The sequence below is a fragment of the Astyanax mexicanus genome, chromosome 8, assembly GCF_023375975.1.
Source record: "Astyanax mexicanus isolate ESR-SI-001 chromosome 8, AstMex3_surface, whole genome shotgun sequence".
In the NCBI taxonomy this organism is placed as follows: Eukaryota; Metazoa; Chordata; class Actinopteri; order Characiformes; family Acestrorhamphidae; genus Astyanax; species Astyanax mexicanus.
Window position 1 is genome coordinate 43,973,842 of NC_064415.1, and position 17,318 is coordinate 43,991,159.

Consider the following 17,318-nt stretch of genomic DNA (forward strand, 5'->3'; position numbering starts at 1 on the left):
ATGATATAATTAAATGCTAAAAAGCTCAGTCCTGTTACTTTCAATCTTGTTACTCATAACATAAAGAGTAACAGGAATTAGTTCCAGTAACAGGGGTTAAGTTCCAGTAACAGGAGTGATTTCCAGTAAACATGAGGTGGAAATATCATGCTTCACTACACCAGGCACTATTCAAGTCCATTCAACACCTAATTTCTCCTTTAAGTACTACTATACCTATGGTATAGACCACATATTAACATTAAGGATCGGTCTGTATTTTTATTTTCGGTACTAACTCATAAAATGAACAGGGTGTGTTATCAGATATCAATGAATCATATGGCATTTTCTGACAGAAGTGCTTCATCCAGTACGTTGTTCTCTAAATTGTCTGTCTTTGATCCCACCCTCTGCTTATTTCCCAATCCTATTGACTCACCCCGTGTTATCAGGTATAGAACACAACAGAAGGCAAACATTGCTTGCTGCAGCCTCCTTCTCCATGCATCCTCTTAAAAGCTCTGTGTCCAGAAACAAAGTAAATTTACAGACGTCTGCTATTTTTCGTTAGATCAGTGTTTCTTATGCATATTTTTACGTCTTGATGCCCAGCTGCTCACACTACATCACTTAGAAGGGGAGTGTAGTGATAAGTCTCCACCGACGTTGCCAAAGTACGAAAAACTCACTGCTATGTTGTCATTAGATCGTATTATTAGTTTTTCTTGCACAGAACGATTAGGTGAAACAGGGCAAGTGGCAACATTCGAAGTGTAGGCTTCAGTCGAATTAGGATGATAAAATTGGTCCTTGATAAGAGTGAAGACTTCTAAATAGACTGTTGGTCTTTTTTCAAAAGATAAATTCTAAAGATTTTTTTTTAAGCAAAACGGTAAAGAATTCTACTGTCCAGTGTGAGTTAGGCTGTGCAGCAGTAAATATGCTCTCAACTTCAAAAGACTCCACTAAAGTTAAAAGAAATAGCATCTTACAAACACACACTTCTGTGTAGTTTAAGCGTGTAACATAGTGTAGTGTAAGTGCAGTAATTCTGTTTAAGCTGTATATGGCACAGATACCTCCAGTCGTTCAAGTCTGTGGGAAATTTTAGTCAAACCCAGAAGATGAACCAAAACACTCGGCAGAGACACAAAGCTTTAGGCAAGTACTATTTCAGACCCTCTACCAGACAAAACACAACTTATTGACCAGAAGTGGAGAAAACAGGCTTCAGTTTGCCACAATATCAAACAAAACTATGTTGGGATTTGAAAACTAACTAAAAGGTTATCAAAAAAAAATGACACTTACGCCCTACTTTCAATAAAATGACTACTTAACCTCTCCAGGTAAAATAAATCTTGCCTGAATACACTGTAAAAAGTGGATTGCAGTTATTTGTATCATAATTATGTAATGTTGTTTTAGATTATATTGCCAAAAGTATTTGCTCTCCCATCTCAGGTTCCAATCACTTTCATGGGCACAGCTGTATAAAACCAGGCACCTAGACATGCAGACTGCTTCTACAAATGGTCCCCAGTGGTACCATAATAGGATGCCACCTGTGCAACAATGTGAAATGTCCTCACTACTAAGTATCCTGCTGTCAGTGAAACTGTAAGAAGCGTTGCATCTGGGAGCGAGAACAACTATGTCAACAAAAAATTACAGAGTGGTATCAGCGGATGCTGAAGTGCATAGTGCAGAGGAACCAACGTTCAAGAGTCAATCACTACAGATCTCCAAACTTCATGTGCTTCAGATTAGAAGAACAGTGTGTAGAGAACTTCATGGAATAGGTTCCCATTCTGAGCAGCAATACAATCAAGGCATGTGAGCAGACACTTTTGGCAATATAGCGTATGTATTTTGCTACTAGCCAGTGCTGGAAGTGATGATTTGCACCACCTGCTGCTGCGTTTGGAATCACGCACTACAATTTTTTTTTTATTTCAGTGATTTGGCAGTACCTACTTATTAAGCCCATGAGAAAACCATTAGAATGCCAGCCAATAATTTTAACTTGCACGTGATTCAGTTTTAATAATTTATTATTTTATGTGTAAACATCCTTATTATAGCAAGTATTTCCCAAATTCATTAGTAGGCTAGCCTATTATTTCACGGTGTATATGGCAGTTGTGTTTGATTTGATATGAATGTCACACAAATGCCCATCACTTTTTAATGAAGCAGTGCTTCTGAACCTAGTCTCAGAAAAGGACTTTGATTGTCCCTTAGTCAGTTTACTATGTTGCAAATGGCAGACATAGTAAATAACAAATGACTTAATGAGTGACCTTTTCCGAATTCAGATTAATTTTAGGTAAATTCTATACGAGAATTAGCTCCTCCCTTTTTGTTTTGCAATGAATTGTAGGACAATAGTGCTATTTGTACCTACATTAAAAAATCTACCAGTTCTAAAAATGCATTGTAGATATCTATGAATAACTATGGCACAATACTACATCTACACTAATCAAACACTAGTTAGTTTTGCTAATTAGTTAGCAATTTGTACGGACCTACTGTGTGACTGATTGCAGTCTGATGAGGAAGTTATCATGCTGTGTTAATGAGCCTTCCGGAGTTTAGAGAAATTAGACACTGAACATTAAGAACATGCGTATCAGGTTTCACAGAACTAAAACCATCACATAATACTGGTACTGAAACTGATCACATGCGGAGGAACTGAACCCACTTGACAAAGAAAACACACTCAACACAAAGAACACAATGAACACGAAGAATGAACATACTCAGCGCAGAGAGAATTCACTTTGCACAGGTAACTTTTGGCATTTGTCTCTTGGCACAAAGAACATTCAGCACAGAGAACAAATTTGGCACAGAGATTATTCAGCATAAAAAATACAGCGTAGAAATCACACTTGGCACAGAGAACGCAACAAGATCAGAGAACACAATTTGCACATAAAACGTTTAGCACAAAAAACGCATTTTGCACAGAGAACATTTAGCAAGGGGAACGCGTTCAACCTAGGAAACAATTGGCACAAAGACAACACTCTGCACAGAAAACGCATTTATCAATGAGAACATTTGGCACTAGCACAGAGTATGCACTCTTCAAAAGAACGCACTCCACACAGAGAACATTTCACTCAGAGAACATTTGGCAGTAATACATAGTCTGCACTGACACAGAGTATGCACTTCTCACAAAGAACACACTCTACACAGAGAACCTTTCACTCAGAAAACAAAAAGAATGCACTTTGTACATAGTACACATTTGGCATAAAAGCATTTGGCAATAAAGACACATTTGGCACAGAGAACATTTAGCACAGAGAACATTCAGCAGTAAGTACGCATTTGGCTAGAGAACATTCAGCACAGACAACATTTAACACAAAGAACTTTCGGCACAGAGAACATTCAGCAGTAAGTACACAGTTGGCTGCAGAAAACATTTAGCACAGAGAACATTCAGCACAAAGAAGATTCAGCACAGAGAATTCTGAGCCTGTTTAATTTATACCTCCTCACACACACACACACACACACACACACAGGCCTGATGTAATTGAGAGGAGTGTGTGTTCTGATCCAGCAGGAGTTTACCTGTGCACTCCGAAGGGCAGGTTCCCATGGCAACTGATTTATATCCTAATTAAAGTGGGGTCGTTGTTTAATTAGCTGAACGTTGGTTATTGCTCAGGGCTCTCTGTCCTTGGAGAAGCTGTGTGTGTATGTGTGTGTGTGTGTGTGTGTGTGTGTGTGTGTGTGTGTGTGCGCGCAATCCAACACACACTCACACTTCCAGGGTGCATTCAGGTGGGTTTGGGGGATTTACACTTTGTAATATGAACAGAGTTAAAAACTCAGTTGCTCAAGCTGTGTACTGGACACTGAATACTGAACTTAAACACTGAGCACTAAACCGTGAACATTAACACCGAACCTGAACACAATCCACTGAACCTGATCACTAAAACTGAACATTAACAATGAGCTTGAACACAATCCACTGAACCTGATCACTAAAACTGAACCTGATCCCTAAAACTGAACCTGGTCACTTAAATTGAACATTAACACTGAACCTGAACACATTCCACTGTTCCTGATCACTAAAACTGAACATTAACAATGAGTTTGAACACAATCCACTGAACCTGATCACTAAAACTGAACCTGATCCCTAAAACTGAACCTGGTCACTTAAATTGAACATTAACACTGAACCTGAACACATTCCACTGTTCCTGATCACTAAAACTGAACATTAACAATGAGCTTGAACACAATCCACTGAACCTGATCACTAAAACTGAACCTGATCCCTAAAACTGAACCTGGTCACTTAAATTGAACATTAACACCGAACCTGAACACAATCCACTGAACCTGATCACTAAAACTGAACATTAACACTGAGTTTAAACACAATCCACTGTTCCTGATCACTAAAACTTAACTTGACCACTAAAACTGAACATTAACACTGAACCTGATCACTAAAACTGAACCTGATCACTAAAACTAAACATTAACAATAAAACTGAAAACAATCCACTGAACCTAAACACTAAAACTGAACATTAACAATGAGCTTGAACACAATCCACTGAACCTGATCACTAAAACTGAACCTGATCACTAAAACGGAACCTGATCCCTAAAACTGAACCTGATCACTAAAACTGAACCTGATCACTAAAACTGAACCTGATCACTAAAACTAAACATTAACAATAAACCTGAAAACAATCCACTGAACCTAAACACTAAAACTGAACATTAGCCCTGAAGCTGAACACATCCACTTAACCTAAAGACTATACTGAACATTAATACTGAACCTGAACACAATCCACTGGACCTGATCCTGAAAATTGAACATTAACACTAAACCGTATTATTAAAACTGAACGTAAACACTAAATCTGAATGACAATGCACTGAACCTGATCACTAAAATCAAACTTGAACACTAAACCTGAACACATTCCACCAAACATGATCAATAAAACTGAACTTGATCACTAAAACTGAACCTGGTCACTTAAATAGAACATTAACACTGAACCTGAACACTAAATCTGAACATTAGAACTGAATCTAAACACAATCCACCCAACCTGATGACTCAAACTGAACATTAACACTACACCTGAACACATTCATTCAACTAAACCTGATCACTAAAACTGTACATTAATACTGAATCTGCACACAATTCACTGAACCTAATCACTAAAACTGAACAATAAGACTAAAACTAAACATTATAACTAAAACTGAACATTAACACTGAACCTAAACTCATACCACTGAACCTGATTATGAAAACTGAACATTAACACTGAGCATGAACACAATCTACTGAACCTGATTATGAAAACTGAACATTAACACTGAGCATGAACACAATCTACTGATCCTGATCACTAAAACTGAACATTAACACTGAGCATGAACACAATCTACTGATCCTGATCACTAAAACTGAACATTAACACTGAGCATGAACACAATCTACTGATCCTGATCACTAAAACTGAACATTAACACTGAGCATGAACACAATCTACTGATCCTGATCACTAAAACTGAACATTAACACTGAGCATGACCTTGAACTTTAACACTAAACCTGATCATTAAAACTGAACATAAACACTTAGTCTAAAAAACAATTCACTGAACCTGATGACTAAAACTGATGATTAACACAGAACCTGAACACATTCCACTAAACCTCATCACTAAAACTGAACATTAAGACTAAAACTGAACGTTAACACTGAACCTGATCACTAAAACTGAACATTAAAACTGAACCTGAACACATTCCACTGAACCTGATCACTAAAACTGAACATTAAGACTAAAACTGAACGTTAACACTGAACCTGATCACTAAAACTGAACCTGAACACGTTCCACTGAACCTGATCACTAAAACTGAACATTAATACTGAACCCGAACACAATCCGCTAAACCTGATCACTTAAACTGAATATTAACACAAAAAAATAATATTAACACTAAAACTGATCACATTCCACTGAACCTGATCACCAAAACTGAACATTAATACTGAACCCGAACACAATCCACTAAACCTGATCACTAAAACTGAATATTAACACTAAAACTGAACACGTTCCACTGAACCTGATCACTAAAACTGAACAATAATACTGAACCTGATCACTAAAACTGAATATTGTCACAAAAAATAAATATTAACACTAAAACTGATCACATTCCACTGAACCTGATCGCTAAAACTGAATATTAACACTAAAAATCAATATTAACACTAAAACTGAACACAGTCCACTGAACATGATCACTAAAACTGAACATAAGCCATTGAACCTGATCACTAAAACTAAACATTAACACAGAAACTGAACATTAACGCTAAAAATGAACATTAACACCAAACCTGAACACTAAAACTGAGCATTAACACTAAAACTGAACATACGCCACTGTACCTGATCAGTAAAACTGAACATTAACACTAAACCTGATCACTAAAAATGAACACTGGAAACTGCACGTTAATGCCTAATGTTAACATTTAACTTGAACACCAACCAATGAACCTGAACACAGAAACTGAACACTAAACCTCAACCAGAACACTGAATCTTATCCATAAACCTTGACTAAACTTGTACAGTAAATCTACAGGACATTAAACCTGAACATTAGCCTTGAACACTGAATAGTAACACTGGATCCTAACACTGAATCTTAACACAAAAATAGTAGACAATAGTAGAAAAAACACAAGAACCAAAGACTCAAAAACTGGTTAAATTCTGTGTTCTCAGGTTAATTTATACCATTCAGAGCTTAATAAATACTTTCGGTTCATTATAACATATGTTTTGTCTTACATAATTTAATACATAAGTAATATAAATAAATGAACATACTGTACTGTAATGACAATAAAATATGTACTCTGAGTTTGTTTTTAATATAAAAATAAATAAATACAAAAAGAGATGACTGACAGGGTTGAGGTATTCTTGGGGGCTGAATTCTTAGATAGAAACGCCTCGTTAGTTAGTTTTTTTTTTCAGGATCTGAGGGTCTTGACTGACGTTTGTGGCGACCTACACGTCCAGAATCAGAACCACCACCTCAGAAAACCCAAACGCTTCCCAGCAAAACAGCAGAAATGAAAAAACCCATTAATGACTTCAGCCGCATCTCGACAGGAGCAGACGGCCCCCCTGCGTTGCCATGGTAACCTGGAATAAGGTCTGTTGGGGTGTTTGTGCTCAGTGATGGAAAAAGCTCAGCTGATCAGGCGTATTATGTCATTTTAATTCTTAGAACTATTACTAATTTTATTTTATTTTTTTATTAATATTGCTGTTGTTAACTTTTATTATTTTTTTCATTATTATAATTATTAATTAGTGGTAGAGATCTAAGGGTGCAGAACTGCCTCCCGTCCGGTTCATTTAGACCCCTGTGATGATTAGCGGCTTTTTTGCACCGCAGCTTCTGATCTGACCAACGAGAGAGGAGCTTAGATTTCTGAAGGACGGCAGGAGAGAGAAGAGAGAGAGGGAAAGAGAGGAAGAGAGAGAGAGAGGAGGAGGAGGAGGAGGAGGAGGAGGAGGAGGATTTGCGGTGTCTGCTGGAGCTGCTGGCTGAGGGGGAGCAGAGCTGCTTGTCGGTATAAAAAAGAAGAAGAAAAGGGCTGCAGTCCCGTCACGTTCTACAGCCAGAACCAGGAGACCATGGCCAACAGCACCGGCACCTAATGCTGCACTGACCACAGTGAGTAATCAGCATCTTCAATACGTCTCTGTCCACCATCTCCAACAGCCAGCAGCAGCATTACCTTCGACACCCTCCCTGCGGCTGCAGAGGGACGGGGGTTAGAGGGGTGGCTGTGTGGTCTGTTGTTGGCTGTTCTGGTGTTTCAGGATCACCACTGCAGACCAGCATAGAGCTCCTTTTGTAAGATGTATTTGGTTCGCACAAAACTCAGCGCAGATCCAGCGCAGCAGCTCTCCGCTGTAGGTGCAGTTTTTTTTTCTTGTGGGACTGAATGGTTTCCTTATGGCTGGATCTGTGGGATGCTAAACAGTCTGATGTTCCAGGATGAATTCTGATACAAAACTCGGCAGCTCTGCTTAAGCTGTGGTTGCGTAAATGCTGCTGCGTCTCAGTGGTCAAAGAAATAAACCGATAAGACTGGAAATGCAGCACCAAAATGTGTTCATATTCACAGAGGACTGAATCAAAAGGCTTGATGAAATAAGGAGACTCTGTTGTAGACGAGGAGATTGATTTAAGAGCTTAGCTTAACATTTCAGTGAATTATTTTAGTAAATATCTGGTGCGGCCAGGAATCGATACCTATTCACATCACATCCCTAAGTGCCCTGCCGGTCACATTAGCTAATAAGTGCTTTCAGAAGGAGAGCGAAGGATATTCTCTGTAGGAGACTCTGGATATTCGGATACTCAGGAAAAATCCCAGAAAGAGGCAACAGCTTCACATGAATTCAGTTAAATCACTGACAGGCTGTGTCTCCTATCCTCAGCAGCTCTGTGGTGAAAAGGGTGTTCATAGGTTTCTTTTATTCATCAGTTCTAAGGGCTGCTAGACATGGCACACACTGCTCAACACATCTAATCAATCTCTACCCTTTGAAAAATTCATGAGTAGCAGTAAAGAACGGTCATCTCCACTGTTGAGCTTCCCTCAGTATCAAATCAAGATCATTATGATGATTATTATTCATCATTCTCTTTTGTCTTCTGCAGCTAAAGCCTCTTGTGTTTTTCTTTCAGTGCAGTGAAGAAGGAGTTCTCGATGCCATGCACTCCACTGCTTTTGGAGAAAGGATGCTGTGGCTCACTCTGCTGAGCACTCTTGCACTCGGGTGGACAACTCCAATCCCTCTGCTGGACGAATCCGAAGAAATAGATGAGCCTTGTTTTGAGCCTTGCTACTGCGAGGTGAAAGAGGGCCTGTTTCATGTCCACTGCGACAGCAAAGGATTTACAAATGTTAGCCAGGTGGCCCAGTCCTGGATGAGGCCTTTTAAGCTCTACCTGCAGAAAAACTCCTTACGGAAGCTCTATTTCAACAGCTTCCTGCATTTAAACAATGCGATTGCCATTAATCTCGGGAACAACGCTTTGCAGGACATCCATGCGGGGGCGTTCAATGGCTTGAGCTCTATAAAGAGACTTTATCTTCATGAAAACAAGCTGGAGGTGTTTCGTAATGACACGTTCCTCGGACTGGAGAGTCTGGAATATCTCCAAGCCGACTACAATGTCATCAAAAGAATAGACAGTGGAGCTTTCCGGAACTTGCACAAGCTCAGAGTCCTTATCCTTAATGACAATTTGATACCTGTGCTGCCCACTTTCCTTTTCAGATCGGTGTCACTGACGCACCTGGACCTGCGAGGAAACCGCTTGAAGACACTGGCCTACAGAGGCACTCTGGAATACATTGGACGGAGTCTAATGGAGATTCAGCTGGAGGAGAATCCATGGAACTGTGTCTGTGACATCGTCCAGCTGCAGGCTTGGCTGGAGAGGATACCATACACCGCTGTGGTTGGAGAGATCACATGTGAGTACCCCTTCCACCTACATGGAAAGGACCTTAGGGAGATAAAGCGCAGTGAACTCTGCCCTATGCTAACCGAAGCAGAGGTTGAGGCAAACCTTGGGATCCCTCACTTACCATTCTACACAGGCAGGGTCAGGCCAACAAAGCCCTCTTCTATGGTCTCCCCCAACCAGAACACTGTTTCCTCTGTGGAACAAAGGGAAAGGCCCCCAAAGCCAACAAAAAGACCTAGGCCATCCAAGACTCCACCTACACCACGCAGTGCGTTTCCCAACCAGCCGCCAGTTGCTGGATATCAGACCCGGCCACCCATACCAATTATCTGTCCCATTGGATGTACCTGCAATCTGCACATTAATGACCTCGGCTTAACTGTAAACTGCAAAGAAAGCGGATTTCGAAACATTTCTGAGTTGATGCCACGGCCGCTAAACGCTAAGAAGCTTTATCTGAGTGGGAATCTGATCCAGAAAATACACAAGTCCGATTTTTGGAATTTTTCTAGTCTCGATTTGCTGCACTTGGGAAACAACCAAATATTCTATGTTCATGAGGGAGCATTTGCTAACCTACCCAATTTGAGGAGCCTGTATTTAAATGGGAATAACATTGAAAGGCTAACTCTGGATATGTTCCATGGGCTTCAGAGTCTGCGATACTTGTATTTTGAATACAATGAGATAAGAGAAATTCAACCAGCTGCTTTCAGCCTAATGCCTACTCTTCAGCTGGTCTTTCTGAATAACAACCTGCTGCGTACACTGCCTGTAGGGGCTTTCGCAGGTACTTCACTTGCGCGACTTAATCTACGCAATAACTACTTTCATCACCTGCCGGTGAGTGGTGTTCTGGAGCACCTGCATGCTGTGGTCCAGATTGACTTAAACCAGAACCCTTGGGACTGCTCCTGCGATATCGTCCCCCTTAAAGAGTGGCTGGACACTCTCAGCTCAGTCGTCATTGTAGGTGAGGTGGTGTGTAAAACTCCGGAGGCCATGAATGGGAAAGATTTACGCTCCCTGAACGCGGAAGTGATTTGCCCAGAGTTGCTGCAGCCTTCCTCGTCTCCAGAGGACTGGGCGAAAGGGCTTTCTACCTCCTTCCCAGGGGCTGGGCCTCACCCTCCGAAAGGCACCATCCCTCTGTCCGTGCTCATCCTCAGCCTCCTGGTTCTGTTTGTGTCGGCGTTCTTTGCGGCTGCGGCACTGTGTGCCTACGCTCTGAAGAAGCGGGAGAAGCTGCCCTTCAGGAAGCAGGGGGAGGTGGGTCTGGCAGGAATACAGATGGAGTGTGGGATTTTCACTGAACCTCCGCCCGCTCTGCCTGAAACTCCTCCCTCCAACCATGTGTACGACTGCATCGCCACACCTTCTTCGCACATGTGCAGCAACCCCATTTACAAAAGCGGCAGGCAGGGAGGGGTTGATCAGAAGCATCCGCTCACAGATTCTGGAGAGAGTGGCTCGAATTACAGAACACTGCTGGAGAAAGAGAAGGAGTGGACCATGGCCATCGGCAGTTCGCCCGTCAACACCATAGTGCCGGTGGGGGCGCCGTGTGCAGACATCTCCGGATTGCACGAAAACGGAATATTGTGCCCAACGGTCATTGATAGTCAAGGGCCCACCCCTAAGGTGGGATTTGTGGACAGCCTGTTTGGCACACCCCTGTTCAGTGATGTCCCTGACAGACACGTACACCCTCCCCCGGAGTATCCCCATGCAGAACAGGACGCCAGGCAAACGCAAACACTAACAATCAACACTGGGACAAGGACAGGCTGTCCTAATCAAGTCCACAGTGAATACCCTGAGCTAAGGGCTAGACTGAAAACCAAGGTGGATTACATTGATGTGCTGGAGAGGTCATATCAGTTCTAAAACATGACAGACATGAAATCTGAAATATCTCCACACCTCCCAGAATAAATAAATGGTAAGACTTTCAAGGAACTTGTGCAATGTAAGATGTTTGTTTCCCTCGAGTTGCTCTGGAGGAAATTCTGTTCTCAGATTTTGTATTAAGTGCCTTCAGAAGAGCAGCCAGCAATGTTGTAAATGATTATTTTTGTATATTCACAGTTTTATTTATCTAAACAACAGGTTTAGAACAGCAGAGAAAATGTTATTGTGTGCAGAAAGAAACTAGGGATGCCTTTGAACGCTGGGGGTTTGGGCTTGGCTTTTCATTTGTTTGCATACCAAGGTCTGATTCCTTTTTTTCCTGAACCCAAAATCAATCCTTCAGCAATAGAGAAACTGCAGTTATTGTATAACTGTGAAGTGCTTTGTTGAACCTGTATTTTCACAATGAATAGATCATCTTTATTGGAGCTTATCGATCATTGTTATGGACCACACTAAAGTCAAAACTTGCAAACCGAGACACCTCGGGAGTTTTCTTTCCCGAATGAAATTGCATCTTTTTACAATCCATCTTCAAAGACTAGGAGGGACTTGTGCATATATTTATTCTTAGATTTCAGTGTTGCGATTATTATTGTACATCATGTTCAATCAGTGTATGATGATTATGCCTCTGATTTAGCCTTCCTGAAAATACACACCCTGAATTCAATAAAGGGAGTTAAAGAAATTCATGGTTTAACATTGTGCATGAGACAGCAGTGTGACAACACACACACACACACACACATACATTTACACTATCGCACACACACACACAAAACATACCCAGTGCCACATCCCTCTGTGCACAGTAGCTAACACTTCAAAAGAGCTTCAACCCTCACATGGTGTTTAGGCTGCCGTAGTTTACATAACTGTGAAATTTGTCCCACAGATGCCGTGAAATCAACACTCCGAGTTTGTAAAAGAGGCTCCTGGAGCTCAGCACGCCGGGGGCCAGAGCTGCAGAGTCTCTGCTCCCTGGAGTGCCCAGGGGAGGGCATCAGTTAGACACACCTCTTCACCACACTCCACTCAGCTTAACCCACTTCCTCAGAGTTGCATAAGAGAAAAGTATTATGGAAAGCCTTGAACTGAGCCACGAATGTAATTTAATCGTTTATGGAATATTGAAGTCGTATCAGTTGAGCTTCCGTTTCCCACTGTTTGGAATGAGATGAGCGCTTCTGCTTTTTCCACCATGGCTCTGAAATGTGGCCATAAACCTGCACTGGAAGCTGTTCATAGCTGGCTGTGTTTCTGCTAAGGGACTTTTCTTTATCTTTATTTATTTGTTTGCAAGCTTAAACTAATTTGGAGAATTTGCAAATATCTATTATAGTCATTTAGGAAATGTAAGCATCTGCAATTTATTACAGCCTGTGTGCACTAAAGAGTTTTTGCAGTGATCATTTCTGCAGTAATTGATCATTTATGCAGTGACTGATCTTTTATACTAACAGATCATTTATGCAGTGATCGTTTTTGCAGTGGATGAACATTTTGCAGTGATTAATCAATTATGCATATCGTTTTGCAGTGGTTGATCATTTATGTAGTGATTTATGCAGTGACTAATATTTGCAGTGATTGTTTATTCAGTGACTGATCATTTTGCAGTTACTGTTAATGTAGTCATTTATGCAGTGGTTGATCATTTTGCAGTGGTTGTGTGTGCTAAGTTATTTATGCAGTGGTTAATCATTTTGCAGTGATTGAGTAATTTCTGCAGTAGGTAATTTTTAAACTATAATGTTTTCTGAAGTGGCTGGTAGTTTATGGAGTGACTAATTGTGTATGCAGTGGATTGTTGTTTATGCAGTGGCTGGTTGTTTATGGGGTAATTGATTGCTTATGCAGTGATTGAGATGTTAAACAGCGGCTAGTTGTTTGTGCAGTGATTGTTTATGCAGTGATTGAGAATTTATGCAGTGGCTGGTTGTTTATGCATTGGCTGGTTGTTTATGCATTGGCTGGTTGTTTATGGGGTAATTGATTGTTTATGCAGTGATTGAGAGTTTATACAGTGGCTGGTTGTTTATGCAGTGGCTGGTTGTTTATGCAGTGGCTGGTTGTTTATGCAGTGGCTGGTTGTTTATGGGGTGATTGATCGTTTCTGCAGTGATTGAGAGTTTATACAGTGGCTGGTTGTTTATGCAATGGCTGGTTGTTTATGCAGTGGCTGGTTGTTTATGGGGTGATTGATCGTTTATGCAGTGATTGAGAGTTTATGCAGTGGCTGGTTGTTTATGCAGTGGCTGGTTGTTTATGCAGTGGCTGGTTGTTTATGGGGTGATTGATCGTTTATGCAGTGATTGAGAGTTTATGCAGTGGCTGGTTGTTTATGGGGTGATTGATCGTTTATGCAGTGATTGAGAGTTTATGCAGTGGCTGGTTGTTTATGCAGTGGCTGGTTGTTTATGCAGTGGCTGGTTGTTTATGGGGTAATTGATCGTTTATGCAGTGATTGAGAGTTTATACAGTGGCTGGTTGTTTATACAGGGGCTGGTTGTTTATACAGTGGCTGGTTGTTTATGCAGTGACTGGTTGTTTATGGGGTAATTGATCATTTATGCAGTGATTGAGAGTTTATGCAGTGGCTAGTTGTTTTTGCAGTCGCTGGTTGTTTTGAGGTAGTTGATAATTTATGCAATGATTGTTTATGCAGTCGCTGGTTATTTTTGAGGTAGTTGATCATTTATGCAATGATTGTTTATGCAGTGATTGAGAGTTTTTGCAGTGTCTGGTTGTTTATGCAGTGGCTGGTTGTTTATGGAGTAACTGATCACATATGCAGTGATTGTTTATGCAGTGACTGGTTGTTTATGGGGTAATTGATCATTTATGCAGTGACTTGTTGATTATAGGGTAATTGTTTATGCAGTGACTGGTTGTTTATAGGATAATTGATTGCTTAAGCAGTGGATGTTTATGCAGTGACTGGTTGTTTATGGGGAAATTGATCATTTATGCAGTGATTGAGAGTTTATACAGCGGCTGGTTGTTTGTGCAGTGACTGGCTGTTTATGTGGTAATTGATTGTTTATTCAGTAATTGTTTATGCAGTGATTAGTTGTTTATAAAGTGATAGTTTATGCAGTGGCTGGTTGTTCATTGAGTAATTCATAATTTATGCAGTGATTGAAAGTTTTTGCAATGTCTAGTTATTTATGCCGTGAATGATTGTTCATGCAGTGACTGGTTGCTTACGTGGTAAATGATATTTTATGCATTGAGTGGTTGTTTATGCAGTGGCTTGTTGTTCATTGGGTAATTAATCATTTATGCAGTGATTAAGAGTTTTTGCAATGGCTGGTTGTTTATGCAATGAATGATTGTTTATGCAGTGACTGGTTGCTTACGTGGTAATTGATCTTTTATGCATTGAGTGGTTGTTTATGCAGTGACTGGTTGTTTATGGGGTTACTGATTGTTTACGCAGTGATTGTTTAATGCAGTGACTGGTTGTTTATGCAGTGACTGGTTGTTTATGGGGTTACTGATTGTTTATGCAGTGATTGAGAGTTTATGCAGTGGCTGGTTGTTTATAGACTGATTTGTTGTTTATGCAGTGATTAATCCTATGCAGTGAATGATCGTTTATGCAATGAAGAATTGTTTATGACGTGATTGATAGTTTATGCAGTGACTGGTTGTTTATAGACTGATTTGTTGTTTATGCAGTGATTAATCCTATGCAGTGAATGATCGTTTATGCAATGAAGAATTGTTTATGAAGTAATTGATAGTTTATGCAGTGACTGGTTGTCTATGCAGTGATGAATTGTCTATGAAGTGACTGATAGTTTATGCAGTGACTGGTTGTTTATGCAGTGATGAATTGTTTATGAAGTAATTGATAGTTTATGCAGTGACTGGTTGTTTATGGCTTGACTGATTGTTCATGCAGTGATTAATTGTTTATGCAGTGACTGATTGTGTATTCTTTGCCTGGTGATTTACATTGTAATCAGTAATTCATGCAGTAATTGTTTAGTGTAAAGTAAAATGAAACAAAGCTTGTATTGATTTTTCTCTTTTGCCTGTTGCCACCATGTTCCTGTCTATTGTAGCTCATGCTGCATTTGGACGAGCTCATGTCGTTCCATCTGTCACGTGTCTGGTTTGACATTTATCACAGAGTTTCGGCCTCCCACATCTAAAACCTGCCTGTCAAAACCAGACGCCTCGTCTGTGTGATAATTCACCAAAGCTTTTGTCCGAAGTGTGGGACAGATAATCCTCTCTATGCCACTCCACTAACCCTCATTATCTGCCTGTGCTGTTCAGCTGATCCTGCATGCAGAGAATGTTCTGCGCTGTTCTCTCAGCATTCCCTTACCAACACACAGTGGCATTTAACCAAGAGGGCGGCAGCCTGGCGGTCTGAACAGCAGTGGAAAGAAGGCTGGAATAACAGCTTACTACTAGAATCAAAGCTAGACTAATAGGTAGAATGATATTTAATGATGGCAGGAATAGCAACTGGTACCATAATCAGAATGCTATTTGGTAAAAATAGTGTCAATGCTGTAATGATAGCCATAATGAGAATTTGGGTGATAGCTGGAATGGTGAATGGTTGCTTGGAATAATGGTGGGAATAAGAGATGAGGTGACAATTTGAATTTATGAAGCAATGTTTTTAAAAAAAAAGGCCGGGGTTAAAAAACTGGGCTGATGAGCAAGAATATAATTTGGAACAATGGCTGTTTGATACTTTTGAGAAAACTGGATTTATGTATATATATATATACATATATAAAGTGTTAAAGAGACAGTGGTGAGGAGCGAGAGAAAGTGGTGAAGGGAGACAGGGTTGGAGAGAAAGAGGTAGAGACAGAAGTGCAGAGAGAGAGAGAGAGAGAGAAAGAGAGAGAGATTACAGTAATACGGAAGATGCTGAGCTGTACACCAGCTTTGAGCAGGTGGAGCTAAAAAGGCTAAAAAGGGAAATTCAGAACAGAGGAAAATAAATAACCCGCTCAGCAGCTCCACTATAACCTCACCTCTCTCTTCCTAAAACAGACCCCCCACACACCCCTTTCCTGCTTCCTGACCCCTCCCCAAAACACTACACTGAATTCTTTCCACACACTTCCCCCAAACACTGACCCCTCCCCTTAACGCTACAATCCCTCCACCACCCACTCCTCCAAATCCCCTCCTCAAAGCTACAACCCCCACACACTGACCCCTACCCCTCCACCACACTTCTTCAATAGCCCCATCCAAAACACTGCATGCCTACACACTGACCCCTACCCACACACACTCCTCCCTTAATTCTACAACCCCTCCACTACACACTCCTCCAATAGCCCCTCCCAAAACACTTCACCCCAAACACTGACTCCTCCCCTTAACTCTACAAACCCTCCACTACACACTCCTCCAATAGCCCCTCCCAAAACACCCTTACCCCCACACACTGACCCCTCCCCACACACACTCCTCCCTTAACTTTACAACCCCTCCATCATACACTCCTCCAATAGCCCCTCCCAAAACACTGCATCCCCATACACTGACCCCTACCCACACACACTCCTCCCTTAACTCTACAACCCCTCCACAACACACTCTTCCAATAACCCCTCTCAAAACACTTCACCCCAAACACTGACTCCTCCCCTAACTCTACAACCCCTCCACCACACACTCCTCCAATAGCCCCTCCCAAAACACCCTTACCCCATACACTGACCCCTCCCCACACACACTTCTCCCTAAACAATCCAATACACATTCCTCCAATAGACACTCCCAAAACAATCTTACCCCTCCCCCACATACTGCCAACCCACCCACTCCTCCA

General features: G+C 41.1%; 1 protein-coding gene across 1 annotated transcript; it reads left to right on the forward strand.

The window, feature by feature from the left end:
• The first annotated feature begins 7,009 nt into the window (after window positions 1–7,009).
• slitrk3b (SLIT and NTRK-like family, member 3b) lies at window positions 7,010–12,188 on the forward strand. The gene is made up of 2 exons (XM_007234388.4): window positions 7,010–7,774; window positions 8,798–12,188. Exon 2 carries the CDS (start codon window positions 8,825–8,827, stop codon window positions 11,471–11,473), a length of 2,649 nt encoding a protein of 882 aa, XP_007234450.3. The 5' UTR covers window positions 7,010–7,774; window positions 8,798–8,824; the 3' UTR covers window positions 11,474–12,188.
• Window positions 12,189–17,318: the final 5,130 nt, after the last annotated feature.

Bases quoted from the DNA above. Each gene is read 5' to 3' on its own strand.
- slitrk3b (XM_007234388.4), top strand. From the start codon at position 8,825: ATGCACTCCACTGCTTTTGGAGAAAGGATGCTGTGGCTCACTCTGCTG.